Source organism: Pyricularia grisea (genome assembly GCF_004355905.1).
Source record: "Pyricularia grisea strain NI907 chromosome Unknown Pyricularia_grisea_NI907_Scaffold_7, whole genome shotgun sequence".
Lineage (NCBI taxonomy): Eukaryota > Fungi > Ascomycota > Sordariomycetes > Magnaporthales > Pyriculariaceae > Pyricularia > Pyricularia grisea.
The window spans coordinates 2798495-2821006 of NW_022156720.1; the positions used below are offsets into that span (position 1 = coordinate 2798495).

Here is a 22512-nt window from a genome sequence, read left to right on the forward strand (position 1 = left end):
CAAGGAACGGCTATTGTTTTTTAAGCCGCCGCTTCGTGCCGAACCCAAAGTCTTGGCGCCAGCAACACATTTAATTACGTTTTCTGCGCCATGGAAATATGGAATAATTTAATCAGGAAATTTGCACGATGGAGTATTACATATTCGTTATCATTATGCTGTATGTCCATGGAAAATACATAAGTAATGTATGATGACGGATTACGCTTAGAGTTCAAGGCCCGTTTCACTGCAAGAATTGAACGGTGTAATTAAAAGTAGACGGTTGAATGTTCGTTGGGAAGATGGCTTGGTTCTGATGCATTCATTCTCCAGTATTTTGAAGTCATCAATCTTGACCACTTGGCAAGCTGTTGCATTTCGGTGGGGCTGACATAAACCGGGTTTGTTGATCAAGAACGATTTGCGCATAAAAGGTACGTACCCCATACCCTGGTTGGTATGGGCACGGACCCTCGTGAATCGCGATTGGTGCAAAGGTGGAGCAGTTATCATGGCGCGGGAAACGCGACCTTGGGTTTTTCGCTCCTTGGATTCACACTCACAACCGATGTACTAGCAAAAAGGCCGCGCATCAAAGCTTCTGAATCGACCAGCTGGACACCTCGCTTGCAAAACATCCAACCACTTCTTAATTCACCTTTGCTTGTCCACTGCCCCAAAATCTGGACGCTTTATTTGAGGTTTTGGATTTACTTGAATGTCCGTGAGTCGATTTTCCCAGTTAATGCACAAGAGCTTTACCCTCGATTTGATATCGACACATGCCATCAACTTATAAGTCCACTGGAACAGTTATCGGCAATGCATCAAATGTCGTTAAAACTTTAATCATTCCAGAACAAATTGCTGACAAAACACGCTAATTTCCAGGGTTTCCATGCTTATGGCTATCATGGGCATTCGGTAGAAGACCATCGACGTTCCTGTCATCATCAAGGAACCACTTGATTCCCATAAACAACGGCCCACGAACAGGCACCGTGTAAAATTTCCACAGTGATCGATGCCTGCCAAGCGCAAACGCGATATACTTGACTTTGACCCAAACCAATCCGACCCTGACGACGAGAACTTCGAACCTGGTCAAGAGAGGGAGGAAAAGCCCCGGCGCGTGACGAAGCGGTCCCGCTCCACCAAGGCCAGGTCCTCTGGAAGGCGGCGTGACCGTTACGGCGGCTCGGATATCGACGAGGACGACGACGATCTCGTTTCTGATAGCGACCCTGATGAGGCGTTCGACGACGACGACGACGAAGAGGACGAAGATATGCCGGTGAATGCAGGAGGTCGACGGACAAGGAAAGCTGCGGTAAAGCGTCAAAATTATCACGAGAGCAGTGACGACGAGTCGGAGGAGATTGAAGAAACCCCGGACGAGGACGAGGACGAAGAAGACGAAGACTCTTCAGCGCCTAAGCGCAACAAGAAAGCGCTCGAGAAGCCCAAGCCTTCCAAGATAGTCACACTCAAGGTGCCACCCGGCCGCGGCAAAGTCAAAGAGCCACCTACGCCCAGTGTGGCAACCAGGAGAACGCGTGCACATACGGAAGAGGCCAACGAATTCTTGGAACTGTCGGAATCAGGAAGGCATGCCCGGACGACCAGGGCCTCGACTAGAAGTAAAAGTCCAGAAGCACTAGGCCGTGCCACGAGAGCAACCAAGGGTCTTAAAGGACTCAGGAAGCAGCCGGAGCCGATAGAAGAAGCTACCCAAGAAAACAGCGCCCAGGAGCGCGACCAGCACGACGAACTAATGGCGGGCGCCGATGCTGCGGATGATCTGGCCGGAGAGCAGCCTGAAGGGTCAGGCGTGAAGGGCGAAGAAGAGGCGGAGCGTGTTATGGGGGACGTGCCACAAGAAACAATCGAAGGCGATGACCAGCACGTTGAGAAGACAGCGGTGGGAGATGCTGATGACGATGACGATGACGATGACGTTCCGGTCACAAGAAGAACGCGTGGTTCGCGAGCAGCAAAGCCTCAACTAAATGAAGGCAACGAGGAAGAAAACGAAAACGAAAGCGAGGCTGCCCCATCAAATATGCGCAAGACGCGACGATCACTACGTCCCAAGAAGGCTTTGAATGAGCCTAGTAGCGACTTCGAGCCAGGAGATGATTCAGGTGAAGGCGAGGGTGATGTTTCTGCATCTGAAGCGTCTCCCAAGAAAGGCCGACGGTCACGCGCGAGTCAAGAAGATGACGGTGACGAGGAGTTTGGGACACGCGGACGGCGTGGGACACAAGGGAAACGCAGCGCAAACCGAAGAGGTTCTGGCGATGAAGATGTTGAGTTGGATCAGGATGAACTTGCCGAGGAGCTCGAAGAACTTAGGCAAAGCTCTCGAGCGGCACGAAGACGCCGACGATCGCCATCTATAACATACGAAGAACCTCGAACCAAGAGGCGTCGTGTGACTAAGCCTGTGGACTACTCCATCAAGCCACTCGACCAGCTCGTCGACCAAGAAGAGGAGGATCCCGCACCATCTCCGGCAAAGGGCCGGAGAGGTGGGCGGAACGGTGCGAGCAACGTATGGCAGCGCAATCTTGCGTCTACCTACGGCCCCTTTGGCGGCGCTGGCGGTCTCGGATCTCTTTTGGGTGGCCCGTGGGGCACAGGTGCCACTGGCGGCGTGGAATCTGATAGCAGTGACGACGAAGCTGTAGCAGCTGTACGTCCCGGTATTGGAGGCGCTGTAGGCATGACCCCAACAACAGCCAACGCACCGGCTCTCGGCCCGCCCCTGGGTGCTCTGGATGGTGCGGGTGGTGTCGCCGCGACTCCAAACCTTGGAAAGGTCAAGAACCAAAAGGCATTTGCGGACGCCGATCCTCTCGGAGTTGACCTGACGGTTGATTTCAGTAAAGTAGGTGGTTTGCAAGGGCATATCGATCAACTGAAAGAGATGATCATGCTGCCACTGCTGTATCCAGAGCTGTTCCAGAGGTACAAGGTGACGCCTCCACGCGGTGTGCTTTTCCATGGTCCTCCTGGAACAGGTAAGACTTTGCTCGCAAGAGCCCTCTCGAATGCTGTCGGCATCGGCGGACGCAAGATCACCTTTTACATGCGCAAGGGAGCAGATGCTCTGAGTAAATGGGTTGGTGAAGCAGAGAAGCAACTTCGTCTTCTGTTCGAAGAGGCTCGAAGAACGCAGCCTAGTATCATCTTTTTCGACGAAATCGATGGCCTGGCTCCTGTTCGGTCTAGCAAGCAAGAGCAGATCCATGCATCGATCGTCTCAACGCTCCTGGCCTTGATGGATGGTATGGATGGACGTGGTCAAGTCATTGTTATTGGTGCAACCAACCGTCCAGACAGTGTAGATCCTGCACTTCGCCGTCCCGGTCGCTTCGACCGTGAATTCTACTTTCCACTTCCCGACGTGGAGGGTAGGCGCTCCATCATTGACATTCACACCAAAGACTGGGGTCTGGCTGACGACTTCAAGGATAGCTTGGCTCGTCAGACCAAGGGTTATGGAGGTGCAGATCTGCGAGCACTCTGCACCGAAGCAGCTCTTAACTCTATCCAACGGACCTACCCCCAAATTTATTCTTCGACAGACAAGCTCATTGTCGATCCAAACAAGGTCTCGATTCACGCAACCGACTTCACCATTGTCATGAAGAAGATAATACCCTCCTCCCAAAGATCAGCCTCATCGGCTGCTGCTCCTCTCCCGCCAAGTATTGAGCCTCTGTTGAGCCAGCAGCTTGGGGCCATTGTCAAGGACCTGGATGAAGCTCTGCCGCGCAAGAAAAAGACAACTGCGCTGGAAGAGGCCATGTTTGAGCCATACGACGATGATGACAACGGTTTTGGTCGAGAGAATCTCAGCCAAGAGTTTGATAGACTCAGAGTCTTTAGACCTCGCCTACTAATTGCCGGACGGCCAGGTAACGGCCAAGAGTACATCTCTGCCGCGTTGCTCCACCACTTGGAGGGTGTGTTTGTGCAAAATTTTGACCTGGCTACCCTGTTGGCCGATGGCTCGGTAAGTTTTCATTGTCGTTTTTATACTGGCACTCACTCTCCCCCGCATGCACTAACGAGACCTCGCCTTGCCCGTCATTACAGCCATTGGAGCAAGTTATAGTCAGACTATTCACAGAGGTGAAGCGGCATAAGCCCGCAGTTATTTTCATCCCCAACGTTGGGACTTGGTACACAACAATGCCTCCATTGGCATATAGCACTTTTGTCACCATGCTTCGATCCATACCGGCAACGGACCCGGTGCTGTTACTGGCTACGTCCGAGGACGATGTCAAGACGGTGGATGAGGTTTTGCTGAGGGATCTTTTCACTCTGTCCCGGAAGAACCGCAAGGAGATTGAAACCCCTAGCAATGTAAGTTTGTACAACTTCCTGGACTCTTCAGCCGACAAATTTATCTGACTGGGACTCTTGAAACAGCACCACCGCCGGGAGTACTTTGGTAAACTTTTGCCTCATATCAGAATGTCGCCATCCGACTTTCCCGACCCGGTAAACCGAAAGAAGAGGATCCTTGAGGAGCTTCCAGTAGCCCCTCCGCCGCCGCCACGGAAGCCAACGAAAGAGGAGATTGAACGGGAGATGCACAACGACCATATCGCGCTTAACCACTTGAAGCTCTCACTCCAGCCCATCATGGATCAGATCAAGATGAAGTACCGCAAATATCGAAATTCGGTCATACCCGAGCGTGAAATCGAATATCTCTGGCACGAAGCCGAACCTGGCTACGTGCGAGCGGACCTGGCTGGCGATGTAGCAGACCGGCCATATGTGATTGACAAAGACAAAGACGGCGTTGAGGGTCTACGACATGTACCTACAGGAAAGTTTTTCTACAACTTGGACGTGGCGACGATTGAAGAGCGCCTATCCAATGGCTTTTATGCCAGGCCCATCGACTTTTTCAAGGACATCGCATCGCTGGCCGCCGATGCCAGGAACATTGGTGACCGCGAGCGAACGCTCAAGTTGAATGAGCTTGTCAGCAATGTCCGCGTCGACGTCCATGACGTCTCCACTCGTCTTCAGGCCGTCGACTTTGAGGCCCTGTACCAGAGGCAACAGCGAAGAGCTAAAGAGGCCGAAGAGAAACGAAAGAAGCGTCAGGCCGCTAACGAAGCCGCTAATATTGTGCAGCCAGACATCACAAGTGATATCACTGGCCCGGTCGTCATAGGGGCTCCATTGCCCAGCGGCACGACGAGCGCACGTTTCAGGGTCATGAGTCCTCTCGCTAATGGCAGCAACGACCAAAGCGCCGCCGGTTCTACTTCCCTCCAGTTCAGCGGTCTCAGCAATGGCAACTCTGTGCCATCACGGCCCGGTAATGGCGATATCACCATGGGAGGTACCGACGATAACGGCCAAAGTCAACGGTTTTTCCAGATGGGGCCACCGCCAAAGGTCAACAACCCCCAGACCGTCTCGCAGGTATCTCTAGTTGGGCTACCACCCGGTGTATCACCTTCGGCTGTCCCCAACGACGCGTCAACTACCAGGTCTACTGATGCCTCGGGAAGCAACCGCATCTCTCAGCACTGGGATCGCCTGGGCTCACAACACACAAATGGGACCCCAACCCACGATTCAAAATCAGGATCGAGCGGGCAGGGTAACATGTCACAAATGCAAGACACCCAGTCTCTAGGTGGACCTTCCGGGCCTAGTCAATCTCAATCTACTTCGAACGCATCCCCTTGGTTGCATTCACAGGCCCAAGCCATGGCAGTTGGAGAGCTTCAGCCGCGAGGGAGCTGGGGTCAAAGCTCCAACTCGGGATCGGGTTCAGGATCCCACTCCACGCCGGGTTCAGCTTATGTGTACGGCATGCAGCGGACTGAACAGACCAGCCCGACAACGCCATCCCACAAGAGGCTGATGGCTTCTGCTGCACAATCATCCACGCGTCATACTGCCCCTAGCATGGACAACCTGCTCAACGACGTGAGCTCTCCATCGGCGGGTGGGCCTCGCTCATCCGGGCAGTTGTCGCAACATGCCGTGATTGATGACCACCAGGTCTCTGTCTTCTTGGACAATCTGGTAGAGCAGACATCGGGCTGTACGGTGGACCAGCTTGAGCAGATCAACCGTGAGCTTATGGAGCAACTATGGTCGACGCGGTCCGAATGGAACCGCAACAAGGTGCTTATTATGCTCAAGGCCACATACAACGAGACGATACGTGACATTGAAGAAATGCAGGGCTCGTTTCCTAACACGCAGAAAACGAAATCTCAGTCGTCTGTCAGTGACTATGAGCCTCGCTAAAAGGGGGGAGGGGGAAGAAATTACTGGACCCAGCCTCACTTTCGCCATTATGAGATAAAGGGATTTTATACGCGAGCCCTTATGAGAGGCTTAGATGGTTGATGGCATTGTTAGGACTACCATGGGTTTATTTGTTCTGGACAAGAAAAAAACCGGCGTGTGTCGTGTCGTATTCTTTTTTTTTTTTTTATTCTTCTGCCTGTTTTAGAACATATCAATCCATCCCCCCCCTTGTTTTTTTTTCTTTCTTCTACCGGTAGTCTCTCTTCTGGTCTTCTGGATCTTCAAAGGGGTGTTCTCATCTGTCTAACTTAACTAACCTAACCTATAGCTTTGGTTGGTCTGTAAGCCTTCATAGTTCTGCGGCTTTGTCTGCAAGTCTGCGCTTCTTTTTCTTTATCATAATTATTATTATTATTATTTCCAAGGAAGGATATACACATGCGTACAGGATGATGCCAAGGCTGGCCTCGCAAATCAAATTTTGAGGATAGTTTGAGTTCAGTGGATCAATGTCATTACCTCAGTTTCAGCCCCCTTTTTGCCTTTTCAGTTCTCCATGTGCCATTGAGATCCCCTACAGCATCATCAACTTTGAGACGTGCCATCGACTCTAGGGCAGGCAGGGGCTATGTAGTCGCAGACCATCACGTTCAAGAATCAATAGTGAACAGTGCAATGCGATGTGTTGTATGTAATCCTCGTTCTATACCGACTTTTCTTTTTATGTACACATACATTAACGCCAAGGGGAACTCCCTTTTAAAAATACTTCACCCATATGAACAAAACAATAAAGGCAACTAACTACATTAAAACATAGACCCGTCAGATCCTCGTCCGCTTCTTCAAGCATTCACTTCCGCAAACCATGTCCTCAACAGGCCGGCCAACGCATTCGGCAGGTCGTCGAGATGATGCACGATGAGATAGTATGGGAAGGGAAAGGTATCGAGGTACCGCTCGAGAACGACGCGGCTGTTGCCGGCCTCGTCCTTGACAAACTTGGCCTCCTTGAGGTCCAGGACGCTGTCTCCCTTCTTGCCCGTGGCGGTGGGGTCGTCCATGACGATAAATACCACCATGATGCGCTCCTCCATGGCCTCGCGCAGCAGCCGACGGATACGGTCGTGGGTCGACGACGGCGTCAGGCCGTCCGACATGACCAGCGCCAGCTGCCACAGGTCCTGCTGGCCCGACGAGGACGAACTCTGCAGCCTGGCCGTGGTGAAGTGGTCGATTATGCGGCGCATCAGGAGGGCGACGTCGGTGCCGTCCTGCTTGAAGCAGAAGTTCTGCAAGACGCGGGCGCCGGCGTCGAGGGTGGAGAAAGGCTCGGCGAGCTCGTGGGCGACAAAGACGGAGGATCCGAAGCCGAGAACGCCGACCTGGCCGACCTCGAGCATGTTGAGGGCACGCGATACCATGACCAGCGATTCGAGTGCAAGTGCGCCGGGGCCTTCAACCTCGGCATCCTTGGCAGCAACCACACCGCCAGAAGCTGCAGCCTGAGAAGGAGTCATGCCGATGTTGCCCATACTCAGACTGTCATCGACACAAAGAAGTATCTGGTAGGTACGCTTGGTAGGCACGCTCCGACGCATCCAGATCTTGTCGCGTTTGTAGCCTGACGCAATGTATGGAATGATCTTCTTGATGTTGAGCCGCTTGCCTGTACGGTGGGAGCCTGAGAGCTTGGTGGCTTGCGACGGTGTGAGGATCAGTCGTAACTGCGAGGCCAGGGACAGCGAAAGTCCGTGTGTCTTGGTCTGGAACTTGCTCCACGACTCGACGCATTCGGCGAGGTCTCTTGGTGGCGATTCCTCGGCTTTCTCGTCAACCAAGTGGGTTGCTGAAAGTTGAGTCGAAGTCTCTTGCACCATTTCGTCTTCTTGTTCTACTTCGCCGTCGACAGCATCTACGTCTTGAGCTTCTTCAACGGGCTCTGGTTCAGGAGATGCAGTCTTGTCTCGGTGGTACGCTCCCTGCCGCGTGGCAACACCAGACCGTCCTTGGTCACGGTCGTTTTTGCTGTTCTTGCCTTTCCCGTCCTCGGCATTGTTGTTCTCATCGCCAGTAGCCTCATCGGCATTTTCTTCAGCGGCATCTTGCATCGTTTTAGCATCATCCTCTTCATCCTCCATCTGATCAGGTAGCAGCTGTGGTTTATCCTTGTCCGCCTCGGCATCGTCATCTATCGCCATGGAGTCATCGATCGGTTTTGCCTCTTCGTCCGTGGCAGCCCCGAGAGCCTGAGTATCTGCTGGTGCATTTTCATCTTGCAGATGCTGGAACTCATCCATTGCAGCTTGATCCTTGGGTTCTTGAGCCTGGCGGTTCGTATCTGCTTCCTCTTGGTCTTTGGTAGCCTCGCGGATATCTTTGTTGTTACGATACCATTTCTCAAGGAGATCTCCCAGCTTTTTGAACGGCAAAGACTCCTGTTCAACTGAGTCGGCACCCTGTTCGCCATCTGGCTGCGGCGCTTCCTCTCTGCCTGAGACCTTGCCCTGGCTTGCGGCGGATGCATTTTGATCTGCTCCAGACTCGGTCATGTCGCCCTGGTCCCGTTGACCGGCATTTTCTTGCGTGTCTTCACTGTTCTCCTGCTGATTGTCGTGCTGGTCTTGGCCGCCCCCGCTCTTTACGTCGCTTGAAGCAGCATTCTCTGGATCTGCGTTGTTGTCGCGGGCCTGATCTTGGTCCGGTCCCGATTCCTTTTCCTTTGGAGCGTCCGGATCATCAGCCTCAGCCTCATCTTTGGGATCTTCGTCCATTTGATCCTCGCCCTTGACGATATCCTCCTCATCACTTCCTATCTCATCCTCACTCGCTATCTCATCCTCGATGCCTTCCGCTTCCTTCGGCGCTTCTGTAGTACCGTCATTGTTGTCATCATTATCAGAGTCTGTCTCCATTCCTTGCGCCTCAGCCTGATCATTCTCAAGCTCGGGAAGGTCATCGAGGTCATCGCCATCATCATCGTCACCATCGTCCTTGTCCAGCTCCATCTCATCCGGTAAAGCCAGCGCCTCACTCTCCTGGACATTTTGATCCTGTTGGTTGAGCTCCTCTTGCGGCTTGGCTTCCTCATCCTGCGGGCCCGCCTCCTCCCCAGCTTCCTCTGCCTCTGCAGGTTCTTCACCTTGCTGCTGTTCCTCGGCTTGCTTGGCTTTAGAGTCAGTGGCGCCGACCTCTTCGTCCTTTTGCTGTTTGCCGCTGGCTGCGTCACCCTTCTGGTCCTTGTCTGCTTCCTCGCCGTCGTCGTTCCACATCTTCTCGTCCACCGCCGTGGGATCAAGGTCGTCAACATCACCGGCTTGTTCGTCCATTTCGTCTTCGTCACCGTCCTCATCCCCAGACTTGTCACCATCCTGTTCGTCATCGCCACCACCCACGCTGGCCAAGTCTCCCTCCATCTCATCAGTTCCCATATCGATTGCGTCCTCCTCATCATCCATATCCTCGTTGTTCTGCTGCTGATTAGGTTCTTGGGCCAGCTCGGAGAGGTCCTCATCTTCGCCAATATCCTTGCTGATGTTCTCGGCACCTTCGCCATCTCCGAGACCTATGCCTCCCTCCATCTTGCCCTTGTCACCCGAGGTTTCGTCCGACTTCTCTTGGGGCATGCAGAAGCCGTGGGAGGCAATATCCAGGAAGGACTTCCCTAATTGATGCCCGACCTTGCATGTAGAGTGGTGAAGGTGCGCGAGCGTTTCCATTATATGTCTAGAGATCGCAGCATACTGCTGGAAAATAGGCATTGATGTGATGAACAGCGAGGTTGCTGCGCAGCTCTCTTGGCGCTCATCGAATCGAACGCACGAAAGCTTTGTAAGACATTTTCTGAGGTCTTTATTGATGGTGCTGATATGCAGGGACCTGAGAGCGGTGGAAAGACCGGTGCTGTACTCAACAAGCCAAGAGGCATCATCAACAGATGTAGGTAGTGTGGCTAGGTTTTTTGATAGGTTCTGCAAGGCGCTCAGAACCTTTTGGACCGTGGTCAGAACCTCGCTGTATATCGTTTCAGGACTAGTCAACGACGTAGACTTTTGTCGTCTGGACGGCTGTGTGGCTTGCACATTAGTCCAGAGAGGGACTTGATCAAGTAAGAAAGCCAGGTCCGGCCTCTGCTTGCTGAGCCGGTTCATGTCTTGTTCAGCTGCGGAGAAGGCTTCGCGGATTTGCTGTCGTGTGTCCTGGGCAACAGCACTTGAGAGACCGGTTGGAAGACTGGGCTGGGCCTCCAGGCTCTCCTGGAGTGTCGACAGTCGAGATACCCATGACTGCAATGCCTCCATAGCGAGCTTGTTGTCAAGTTTGCCCAACGTGGCATGTGCATCAACCACTTGCACTGCAAGTCTGAGCACCTGAATGAGCCAACGAAGCGACCGTTCCAGGAAGTCCTCTGTGATTTGATGCGAAACAACTACGCAGTTGTCCTCTTGGCTCGAGCGGTTCGCAGTTACAATGTCAATGCTGACTATCCTCTGTACTGTATCCTCATAATTTCCAAGTTCTTGGCTCTCGCCGCCAAGCACTTCTCTCTGCTGCAGTGCAACAAGCAAAATACCTTCGAGGTAACCCGCACTACGTTGGATCACATCGCGACTGAGATCGCCATGATGGTCATGAATAGCGCTGCGCCATCTGGGACCTAAACCGATAAATTTGTCGAATTGATACTCAGCGAGACTCTGACCAGCTCCAAGCCTGTGCAAAGGCTGCGTACAGGCAAGAACGGCGGGGGTGGATGCTTGTCTTGCCAGTCGGCTCTGGCTGAGATTGTAGCTGAAGCCCATCTGGCGGATGGATTTGAGGGTGTCGTTGAACAGCTTCACCTTGCGGGTCTTGAGATGCTTGACTTGTGCCTTGTTTTCCTCGGTGAGAAAACCCGGCGTTTCTTTGCGCAGCTCTGCTATGGACGAAATAGTGTCCGACATAAAGCCGTCCAGAAGCTCAGCAGCTGTGACCGCCGAGTCTGGTATGGTGCTCATTTGAGCCATCTTGTGAACGAGATGCTCGGCTCTTGATAGCCGTATAGCGCTTGAGTCTTTGCTCAACTTACTCTCAAGCTGCTGACAGACTTGAAGCGTTTCACCTCCATGCTTGGCCATGTCCAGACCTGATACCAGCTTTGCTGAGTGACCGAACAACTCAGGAAGACCCAGCTGTGCATCATCAGGGAGGCCTTGATCCACGATGATGGGTCTCATTGGCTGCCCAAGCACGGCGCGGAACTTTCGAACGAGCCGGAACAGCTTGAGATGTGACTTGCGGGAGCTTTCTCTCAGTGCCACCACGTTCGTGTCTTTCCAGCTGGCCATGAGTAGCACATCCTTCATTGTCTTTTCCAGCGATGATCTGCCCCGCTGGATGGCTTCTGTGGCCTTGATCTCGAACCGTGAGTAGAAGGTCAAAAAGTTGCGCAACGCATCCCTTATGGCAGCGAGCGCGGGATAGTCAAGGGCCAAAAGGTCAAGATGGGCTTGGAACTGCTTCAGCATGTTGAGCCTGGTGGTGAACTCTCCTAGAATCGAATTGACAAAGTACTGCTCCAACTCTTGCAGGAGTGCAGGCGCGTGAGTACGTAGGTCGACGCCCTTCTCCATGAGCGACAGAGGCCCAGCAATGAGTGCTTGGTATGCGACAAAGTACCACGAATCTGCATCTTCCCGACACTTCTGCAACTCTGAATCGAAAAGTTTGGCCCATGTAGAGAGCTCGAGCCTTCTCCAGGACACAATCGTCTCGGTAATTTTGTCGTACAGAGTGGCTGAGATGTATTGACGGCTGGCATAGCCCCGAAACTGCCATTCGTACAAAGACTCGTGTAGCTTTTCTAGTGATGGAAGTATCTTTGCGAGAGGGTCGGCGTAGCCCAGCTCCAGGACGCGCGAGCACGCGTTGACTACATCCGCAAGGGGTTGGAGATGACCGATCTCATCCACACGCTGGAGTTCCTGGAACTTGAGCTGAGTCCTGTGCACAACCTCGATGAGCCTACGAGCTTCAGACAGATTGGCATCCGTATAAAAGTTGTATGTGTTGGTAATGACGGTGGATTTTAGGTCTTGAAGCTCTTCATGAACCACAAGTATGGCAGATGAAAGCAGCATCTTGTCTCTCACTTGAAGATTGACGTCAATCTGGCTGCTCTTGGCGGCAGTTCGAGCCACCTCCTTGCAGATTCGCTGTAGTTCATCTTCAGGCGCAAGCTTGGACAGAAACAGCTCCCTATGGAGCTTTGCCAGTCGAACCGAAAGGTCTCGCACTTTGTGGGGTTGTGTTCGGGAAGACTGTTCAGCCGTGTCCTCGGGGGCTTCATAGTCAGGGAAGAGCTCGTTAAACTCGGCCTGGTCGTGCTCTTCCTCGTCCTCAAAGCTGCCTCTAAAACGATAAAGACTGCTCTTTGCTTCTTCCGCCTTACGCTCTGATGCAAGCTTTTTATTCCACTCCTCATATAAGTAGTGGAAGCTCTCAAAGACAGATTGTCGGGCCTCCGAACTCATGGTGGCGAGGCCTTCAACGCTGGCATAGGCCTTCGCAACAGATAGAAACTCCAACGACTTTGTTTGAAGATTCTGAGTACCTGGGGTCCATAATGTACCACCAACAAGCGGCGTAACAGAGAAGAATGTGTTGGTAGTTTTGTTCGAGCCCTCGGCGATGCAGCTGTCGGAGAGTGAGAGACCCACTTGAAGAGCGCGAAGCAGGTTGATTGTTGGTACTGTCATGTCTTGGTATGCTACAGACCGGCCGGCAAGTCGATTGATGAGCTGAGCGACGTTGTCCTTGACTAGCTGTATCCCCTCGATGGCCTCTTGGGTCGCCTCCTCGAGCGCGCGAAGCTGTGATGACGGAACATCACGATTGACAATGGTGTTGAGAACATTGTTAAACTCGCCCTGGATCTGGTTTTGCTCCTGTGCTGTTTGTCTGAATATCGGAGGGGCCCTTGAGGGACCATGCCCGATGGATTCGAGCTCCTCCTTGGTTCGGACGGTACGTAAGGAAGGAGAGCCATCAGTGAGCGTGTTATCAAACGTGGTGAGAGCAGTAAGCTTCTGTTGCAACGAATCAAGGAGCTGCTCGTGGCTCTCCCTCTCTATCTTTACCCTAAGATGAGGGTCAAAGGCCTTGTCGGGCACGTAGAGCCTCAAGCAGCCGATGGCGAACTGTACCCAGGCAATTGCGGAGAAGCCAACGCTCTGCAAATATTGACTTGACACACTTGAAGCTGCTAGGGCGGCCATCGACGCGAGGAAGTTGTTGGCCATTATGGCCTCGGCAGCATCAGTTGATGCACGTGAGAATATCGACGCAAGGCGTGCCTTTTGGTTGCTGAGCCACTTGTCTGTCGGCTTAAGAGCCAATGCTTCAACATTTTCGAGCTTATCGAAAACCGACCCAAGCTCAGTCTGCGAGTGACTACCATGGGCCATAATAGCTTGCTCCAAGAGCTCTCTGAGCATTCTGTTGAGTTGCTTGACGGGATTCGCAGCTATCTGTTCGGCTGTGGTGGCAAGAGCAAATCCTAACAGAGGCATTTCTGTTTCCAGGGAACGCAGTGAAGACAATGTCCCAACCCGTGCGGAGTGGACATTACGAAGAACTGAAGATGAAGTGTTGCCGGACCAAGGATGAACCTCTGCGTCTTGACACAATAGATAGTCCAGGGACTGCAGCAGCTTGGCAGGGCCGCGAGGGATCTGATGGCGCATCCTAGATATGGTGGGCAATCCACACAGAGCGAGCCATGCCCTTGATTGGGGTTGGTCTTCTGCAGAAAGGCAGCTGTGGAGGACTAGTTGCTTACGCAACGCCTCAAATTGGGAGGAAAATATCGGAGGCGTAGAAACACTTCCCTCAGTTTTAGACTCGAGCGAGACTATCTCTGCTGTCACAGCTTCGAGCAAGGCTCCAGTGCCGGGTGCTGAGTTTCGGACCAGAGTATATGCCTTGACTAGACTCGAAATGACATGCTCTAGGTCATCAGGTGACGCATTGGCTTGCCATTTTAGAGAGTCAAACCGCTGAGCGAGGCGCTCAATGGCCACGACTTGCTCAAACGTCTGCAGGTGAGGGATGGGGACCGGGCGGAAAACATTCCACAGAACCTCCATGCTGACTCCTGTGGTCAGTTTGAAGCCAAACTCGAAAGCCGACTGGAAGTCTCTTGATATTCTTGAAATCAATGCCTGCTCGTGGGATGTGATTTTACTGTGCAGGGATTCTATGAGTTTTGTGCCGAGCAAGAGATGTGCTTGGAAAGTAGCCTCCTCGAAAGTATGGCTTGTGGCAAGGCTGAATGTTCTCCACCAGTAGTGCATCAACAGCCTGAGTGCGTTCCTCTTCTGCTGCCAACCCGTCGGGTTATCTAGTGAGGAGCTAATGTACTGCTTAACTGCCTCAAGAACAGACGAGAGAAATTCGGAAATCGATACAGTGGAGTCCTTTGCCACGACGGCGACTTGTTTCGAAATGCATGACCGTTGCAGTCTGTTCAAAGTAGACGGTTTCGTGATGTTGATAGAGCGCATCTGATCAGCCATAGATTCCTCGGCGGTGCAGATGCTTTGGTAAATCTCGAAGCATACGGCTAACCAATGCAACTGCCCATGGCTTTTACTTTCGACAAGTGCTGCCACGATCGAGTCTTGTAAAGGATGAATTGGTTGCATTTCCACCAGAGCACGCACTGCTCCAGGATCCGTCGCTGTCATTGGGATCAAGTCTCTGAGTGTGCTGTACGCGTTGAAGACGGCTGTGCCTAAAGCCGATGCAATATTGGAGGAATTCTGATTGCGAATGTAGGAGAGAAGGAAGCTGATATGTCCGTTGGTAGTGTCGGAAAGCTTTACAGAGCTGAGTCTACCAGCACTCAGAGATGCGTAGAAGCGTGAAAGGATGGCCGAGTCGCTCAGAGACAGCTGATCAGCCGCCAGAAGTGCGACACTTTGGGGCTGGTCCGGGTTAGGCTCAGAATCTAGCACGTGTACGACTTCATGATACCTAAGCATGCTCGCCTCCACATGGCTAAGATACTGAAGGAAGGAGGCGACTTCTGGGGCGGGGAGGTCCATGAAAATCTCGACCGAGCGGTTCCTCATCGCGCGAGACAACTCTCCGTATCGCGGGTCCATAGTCAAGAATACACGGAATTCTGAGTGGGGAACTATGATCCTTGGCTCTCCGTTGGGGCCACTGTGCTCGTTGATACTCAGGAAGCCTCCAGGTCGCTCAAGGAGAGAGTTTAGCCGATCCAGTACAGACGCACTGCATAGGTTTGCATTGTCAAGGACTAACCAGTGACCTGCCTGTGCTGCCTTGACAATGATGCCGTCGATCCACTCAAAGCGTGGATTTTCGAGGCTCAGTGGCTTGTTTAATTGCGAGAATGCACGTTCCAAAAGCAAGCCGAGATCAGAATCTCCTGAGACCTTGGATGCGAGTTGCTGGATAGCCTGAATGACAGGCGAGAAATCAAGACTCAAAGAGTTGTGGCTTCGGGCGGCATCGAGTAGACGAAGGAGCTCGAGAGAATCGCTGATGGCCTCTGAGCTGGTCGATAGCAGACTAGATCTGAGGTAGCGCTGTATCTCTGCCAGTGTTGCAAGGACTTCTCTGACCGGGTCCGCTTGCTCAAAACCACCCACGAGATCCATGGTGTCAACATCTGCATTCAGGTGGAAGACGACCAGATCCTTGCCCGCAATTCCAGCAACATGTTGCAGCAGTGCGGACTTTCCACTGCCAGAAGGACCTACTAGTATGCATGGCAGGTTCTGCTTGACACATATCAACAGGGACTCGATTTCTTTCAATCGCGAGGTCGTGTTGAAGGGAGGACGCTGGACATCAGGGTTGGATGAAGTGTCTCGGCGAAGAAATCCATGTCCCACGTGAGTCATGAGTGAGCTGCTGTTGTGGAAAAGGCTGTGCTCTTCAGGGTCTCTGTGGAACGAATTGCAGAATAGTTTGGTAACATCTTGCCTGTCAGAGTGCGTGCGGAATCGTTGGCGGATGACAATGTCGAAAAAGTCCTCTGGACGAGATGCACAAAGCGCGGAATCGGGAGACCCGAGAAGGTCAAGCCACCGCAAAGTGTCTCGCAAGTTGAATTCCCATGGAGAACCATGCGAGCCAAAGGACTTCTGGGTAACGACGTGGTCATCGAGTGTCGATATCATATGAATCATCTGGCCCACGATTTCGTCGGAAACACCCTTTGCTCTCTTGCTTGCTATTATTAGCAAGTCATCCGCCGTGAAGACGTCGGCATACACAACGATGAATCGATTGACAAACGAACTTGGCAGGCCTTTGCGCCCTCCACCCTGTTGGTGAGGGTTCTGGGCAGCAAACAACCGAAAGTCGGGATGCCGCTTGAAGACTTGATCGAGCTCGGAGATATAAACTTCTCCACGGTGGTCCAGGCAAGCATTCAAGCCTTCTAGTACCGACTGAGACGCAAGGTTCATCTCGTCCAACAAGACCCATTCGCCCTTTTGCATCGCTTGAAGAAAAGGAGCATCTCTCCAAGCAAAGTTGCCTGCCTCAGCGCCCTCAACAGGTACATCTGTACCAAAGAGGTCCATCAAGTCGGTCTGATCGGACAGGTTGATTCTAGTCAAGGGCCTGCCACAAGCTGCGGCTATTGCACTGACAAGTGTGGTCTTGCCTACACCGGGGTTACCTTCGAGAAGGATTGGCTTGTTGATCTGTAGTGCGCGGATGACGCGCATAGCATTCAGCTTTGTCGTGCGCGCCTCGAAGGCGAAGCCATTGGCCTCAGCCGCGGAGCTGTGGGCTGCGTCCCTCGGAATGCTGAAATCACCAATGCAGAGACTGCTAGATGTGATTTGAAGTGCAGGTTCGTTGTAATACAAGGAAGCAACTCCCGCCTCATCCCCTAGTAGAGTGCCCAGCTTCGACAAACACATCTGTCTTTGCTCGCTGATACTCTTAGGGTCAACAGACACTAGAGCAGATGGATTGGCGCCTAGCGTATCAACAAAGACAGTGGCGGCGCCGTGGACCAGTGCAAAACTTGGTTTTTGATGGTAGCACTGGTTGATAAAGGCAACCCAAACCAAGATTTCTCGGATTGAAATTGCTGTAGCTGAAGAAGCTCGACACGTCTGTCCGAACCAGTAGGAGAATTCAACAATAGGTGTAGCGAGCGACGCAAATTCTTCGCTAAGCTTGGAGGAAACGATATCTAGCACATCCTGCTTGTCAGAAAGGGGTGGTACCCATATCTCGGTGAAACGATTCCTGAGGGCGGGCGATAGCTCTTTCTTGCCGAAATCCCCGCCCGGATTCATGGTGGCAAAGAACTGGAAGCCTTCGCTGGCTCGAATTAACTCGGTATCAACGCCCTTCTCCGCCAGAAGCAGCGTCCTCTCGGGTTCAAGTATCGAGTTGAGTCTCTCGAGGACCGAATCATCGGCGAGAGAAATCTCATCTAGCAGGAAAAAGTCGCCAGACTTCATCGCTTGAACCAGACTGCCATCCGACCACTCGAAAAGCGCCTTGCTCCTTGCATCATTGTGTGCTATTCTTGCCCTGATATCTTCTGGTATCAAAGCAATCTGATCAGACGAAAGTGTTTGATAATCCTGGAGCAACTTCTCAATGGAGCCGTCGCTTGGAAGTCCAAGACCCTTCAAGGCCTCGGAAAGGTCATCCTTGAGAGCATTGATGATGGCGCCGCGGTTACGCACAGGACGCTGCGATCCCAGTAGGTCTCCAGTCTCTGTGTTTTGGTGGGCGTTGACTATATGCAACTCCTTAGCTACCGCCTCGGCCAGTAGCTGACAAACTGTCGTTTTGCCACATCCAGTCTCGCCCACAAGGATGACAGGCTCGTTGTTTCGCAGAGCTTGTGACACTAGCACAAACAATCGACGCATTGCTCTAGTCCAAGTTACCCCTTGACTGTTGGCAGCTAAGCCATACTTCTTCATCTCAAGTGAAAACAGCTGGTCATAGATGATCTCGGAGTCTATCTTCACCTTGAAAACACTCTCAATCACGCCCTTGACGGCAAGCCTTTCTTCTTCATTGCGAACACGCTCCGCAAGAAGCATGTAGCCATTCTGCGCCACCTGATCCCGGTTATCGGCAGCACGGAAGGCCCACCTGAAAAGATCTCTCAGGGTTGCAAAACTGTCCTTCTGTTCAAAGACCCTGCTGGTCTGCCGGAGACGTGAAAGCTCCTTGTAGACAGAAACGATCCTTCTGCAGTCAGGTGGTGACGTGTTGCGACATCTCCTCTGGAGAATTTCCTCGAGTTCGTCTTCAGGAATATCATCAAAGTGCAGCTCAAGGAATCTATTGCGGAAGGCGCGTGACAGGACCTTTCTACCACCATAAAGACCAGGCGGATTTTGTGTTGCAAAAAGCACGAAATTCTCATGGGGACGCACGACCTCCTGTGTTTCTGGTATGAGAAGCTCTCGGTTGTCATCCAGAAGACGGTTCAGAGCTTCCAGGACATCGGTTGGCGCCAGATTCAGCTCATCTAGAACGATCCAGGAGCCCTGTCGCATAGCTTGAACCAGGATGCCCTCTTGGAACCGCAGCTTGCCATCGTTTCCAGAGACATAGGTACCTAAATACTCCTGCAGGTCCGTGTGCTCGTGATTGTTGATGCGCACAAACTTGTTACCGCTGTAGTTGGCTAGATACTCGATCATACTGGTCTTTCCTGCTGATGTCGGTCCTTGTATTAAGATGGGAAACCTCCTTGTGGACGTTGCGCGGACCAAGTTGAGCAAATTGCGTTCAACATAACGTGTTCGGATATAGTCAGGTCGCTCCCTGGGTTCTTCTGCCCCTTGAAGCAGCCAGTACTGTCGGTCCTTTTCCTTGCTAACAAATTTGACATAGGGCTTGCCGTCTTCAGGTCGTTTTGGTGGCTTTGCTGATTTTTCAGAGAGGCGCTCCGTGATCATGGGTAGAACGAGGCTCTCTGACTTACGGTCAAGGAGTGTGAGAAACCCCATGCAGAAGCCCTCAAATAGAGAGCGATAGACGCCATAGACGGGTGCGACGTCATTGACGTATGTTAGGACTCTTGTTAATGTACGAAGGCTGAAATGAGGTACCTCATTGGCCCCATCTACCAAAGCCTTCTCCTCGGCAAGTTTCTTGATTGTCAGATACAGATTGGCCACTTTATCGCAAGCCTTATCAATGGTACTGTTGTTGCCGCGAAGGTATGTCTTTATGATGACCACCAAGTCTTTCACGTCTCGGTCAGGGCTGCCGACGTATAACTCCGTGAATCGCGAGCGCAGACCTATTGGGAGGTCCTTCTTGCCGACATCTGTGGCCGGATTCATGGCAGCAAAAATTCTAAAGTCGGGGTGGGCCTTGATTCTTTCAATATCTCCTGTCTCTGAAAGCAGAATAGAAGGTGTATCGTTGGGGCCCGACTGCAAGAGATCTGCGATACTCTCCAGTGTGTCGGGAGATGCTAGATTGATCTCGTCCAGGAGCACCCAGTCGCCGTTTCGCACGGCCTTGATAATATTGCCCTCACTGAAGGCAAATGCAAACCCATTGGAGCCGCCCGAGATTTGTATCTCAAATTGGTCAAGGTTATCCGAAAATTTCCCCCAGCGAGGCTTGAGACCCATAAGAGAATCCAGCTTGGATGTTCCGGTTTTTCTTCTCTTTGCTGGCTGGTCTTCTGCGTCATTGGTTTCCCTCTTGTTCTGCTTCTCTTGCAATGTCCGTATAATTTCGTCAAACATCTTGGGTGCCTGCTTCCAAAGCTTACAGACCTCCTTCCACCTAGCCTTGGCAAAACATTTGGATATTTGGCTGAGGTACTTTTGGTTTCGCTCCGCTGAAATGCCTGTTGCAGCAAACAGATCCTCAAACTCCTCCTTGAGCGGTATTGCCAGGCTGCCAGGATTGACAGGTTTGAACCCTCCCAGGAGATCACCAACTTCGCTTTGCTGGGAAAGATTTACGGCAACTAACTTGTGACCCAAAGAGTCTGCCAGCTGCTGAACCACTGTGGTCTTTCCGATACCAGTCTCTCCCACGAGCAGTATCGGCTCCCTTCTCTGTGTTGCTACCGCGATTTGCTCAAGCAAGCGCCGTGCATGGACCGTGCTCGCAAAGGGACGCTTCGTCTTGGCAACCCGGCCGGATCGTCTGCTCTTCGATAAAACAGCGCGACCAGCAACAAGGTGCGTCTGGCTCTCTTCCAGGCCAGGAGTATGGCTCTGTAGGATGTGCGAAATGCGCTCTGTGGGCATGCGCATCTCATGGCCAATCTTGTGTGCGAGAACTTCTTTAACCGCAGGGCTTTTGATGCTACCTAAGAAGCAATCAACCGCTTCCATGAACATGTGATCCACTGTTGTGTCACTAATTTTATCTTCGCTTGTCCTGCTTCCCGCAGATGTCAAAATCTGCTCAAGACGACGACACCACTTGAACAGGTCTCGGGCGTTGACCGGGCGCTCCACGGCGCCTCGGCTGATTGACGCCGAGGAAGGATTTCGAAGCAGAGTTGAGAGGCCATTGAACACATCAAGGATAGAGGGAGACAGTCTCTTCAGAATTGGAAATTTCCCGTCGATTATCTGCCGTAATTCCTGCTGCGGTAGCTGTCGAACTGACATGAGCTGCCAAAATCGTTGTCCCAGAAACGACGGGAGATTCTCCTGACCATCCATACCCAGTGAAGTCCTCACCGTGGCAAAGATACGGAAGCTACTTGGCGCCCGGATAGTATCACCACGGTTCGGGATCAAAAGCTCCCTACGCTCAATAAGTGGCAGCAAAGTACTCATAACCTCTGTAGGGGCCCGATCGAGGTCTTCGATCAATACCCAACGGCCTTCTCTGACGGCTGTTGTGAGAATTCCTGGTCTCCAAGTAAAGGACCCCGGCTTTGAGTCCGTTGTATAGAGACCAATGAGCATCTTGGCGTCGGTCTGCTCATTCAAATGCAAAGTTACTAGATCGGAGCTTGTGCCAAGTGCTGCCGCGGCCTCCTGGACAATACATGTCTTTCCCGAGCCAGGCAGGCCATGAAGCAGTATGGGCCCTGGCTTCTGCAGCTTTGTCGCCAGCTCCTCGAGGTTGCACACGGTAGTTGGGGTGAGTACAAGGCTAGGGGGTTTTGGCACGGCTGCAGCTGGGCGAGGCGTCAGCGCTCTGCCCCAGGAAACAACAGCTGACGTGAGTCTTTGAGGAGGGAAGTGTGAATCAGAATGCGCGTCCAAGTTTCCCGTCTCGCGGATCGAAGTGAGATGTGTTTGCACTCGTTTGGCTCGAGCATGCTCTAGGAGGGTTAGAAATAGATAGTCCACTGTGTCGCCATCCAGCCAAGCTTCTAAGCTCTCAGTGCCCTGGACGTATTGCCCAATGAGAGTCTCCAAAGTAAAGTCAGAAGCCGAGAAAAGCTGACAGAAGATTCGAATAGCCAGATATCTGACTGATCTCTTTGGATGATGAAATAATGTCTCGACTCGCGCCGGCACAAGTTGCGAGTAGGCCTCCCGATCAAAACTCATAAGTCTCCATATCGAAACCAAGATGGCCTCAATATCAGGCAATGGAAATTGCTCCAAGATGTTTGGTGAGTTGGGTGGGTTAGCGACTAGCGTTGGGTTATGGGCCACATCCTGGATTCTCACGCCCCGCCCACTCAAAAAGTCTTCAAGGAACACAGATAGATGGGGAGCAAATGGTAATATCCTCGCAAAAGCATAAATCACACGAGCAATCCTCACACCATCTGCGGTTGAGGATCTGAGGATCCATCGTGCTGCTATGTCGGGAAACACAGGCTCAAAGTGGGCGAATATGCGATCGGTGAGCCGGGGGTTGATGAGAGACGCCTCCGCAACAGCGTCTAATATTTCGGTCGAAGTTTCCCACCAGCTGATATTCTGTAATTCAGAAGGTAGGAGTGCAAAAGTGGTCGCGTCGCCAAACAGAGACCGAATCTGCGGGCTGACGTCGAGCTCTGCCATGATTGTTGTGGCAGCTCGACTTTTGTCAAAGAGAATGCTTGATGTTCGTTGTGAATTTTCGCAGGCCTACAACGCGGCGCGAAAACTCCGCCGACAACTTTTTTTTTTTTTTCTTGCCCGACCCCCCTCCGATTTTCAGGAGCTTCCCAAAATGGTAAGGAGCTTGGACCATGTGCATCCCAGGGACTCGACTGCGCCACAACCAGACTTCGTCGAACGCGAA

The 22512-nt window shown here is 52.3% G+C and overlaps 2 protein-coding genes across 2 annotated transcripts; one reads left to right on the forward strand and one right to left on the reverse strand.

The window, feature by feature from the left end:
* Positions 1–1006: 1006 nt before the first annotated feature.
* Positions 1007–6804, forward strand: PgNI_09854 (uncharacterized protein; the record flags this gene model as incomplete). The annotated part of the gene is made up of 3 exons (XM_031129835.1): positions 1007–4003; positions 4087–4359; positions 4426–6804. The coding sequence occupies 3 exons, from the start codon at positions 1007–1009 to the stop codon at positions 6277–6279; spliced, it is 5124 nt and encodes a 1707-aa protein (XP_030977681.1). The 3' UTR covers positions 6280–6804.
* Positions 6805–7127: 323 nt separating this feature from the next.
* Positions 7128–22289, reverse strand: PgNI_09855 (uncharacterized protein; the record flags this gene model as incomplete). Its single annotated transcript, XM_031129836.1, has 1 exon — positions 7128–22289. One exon carries the CDS (start codon positions 22287–22289, stop codon positions 7128–7130), a length of 15162 nt encoding a protein of 5053 aa, XP_030977645.1.
* Positions 22290–22512: the final 223 nt, after the last annotated feature.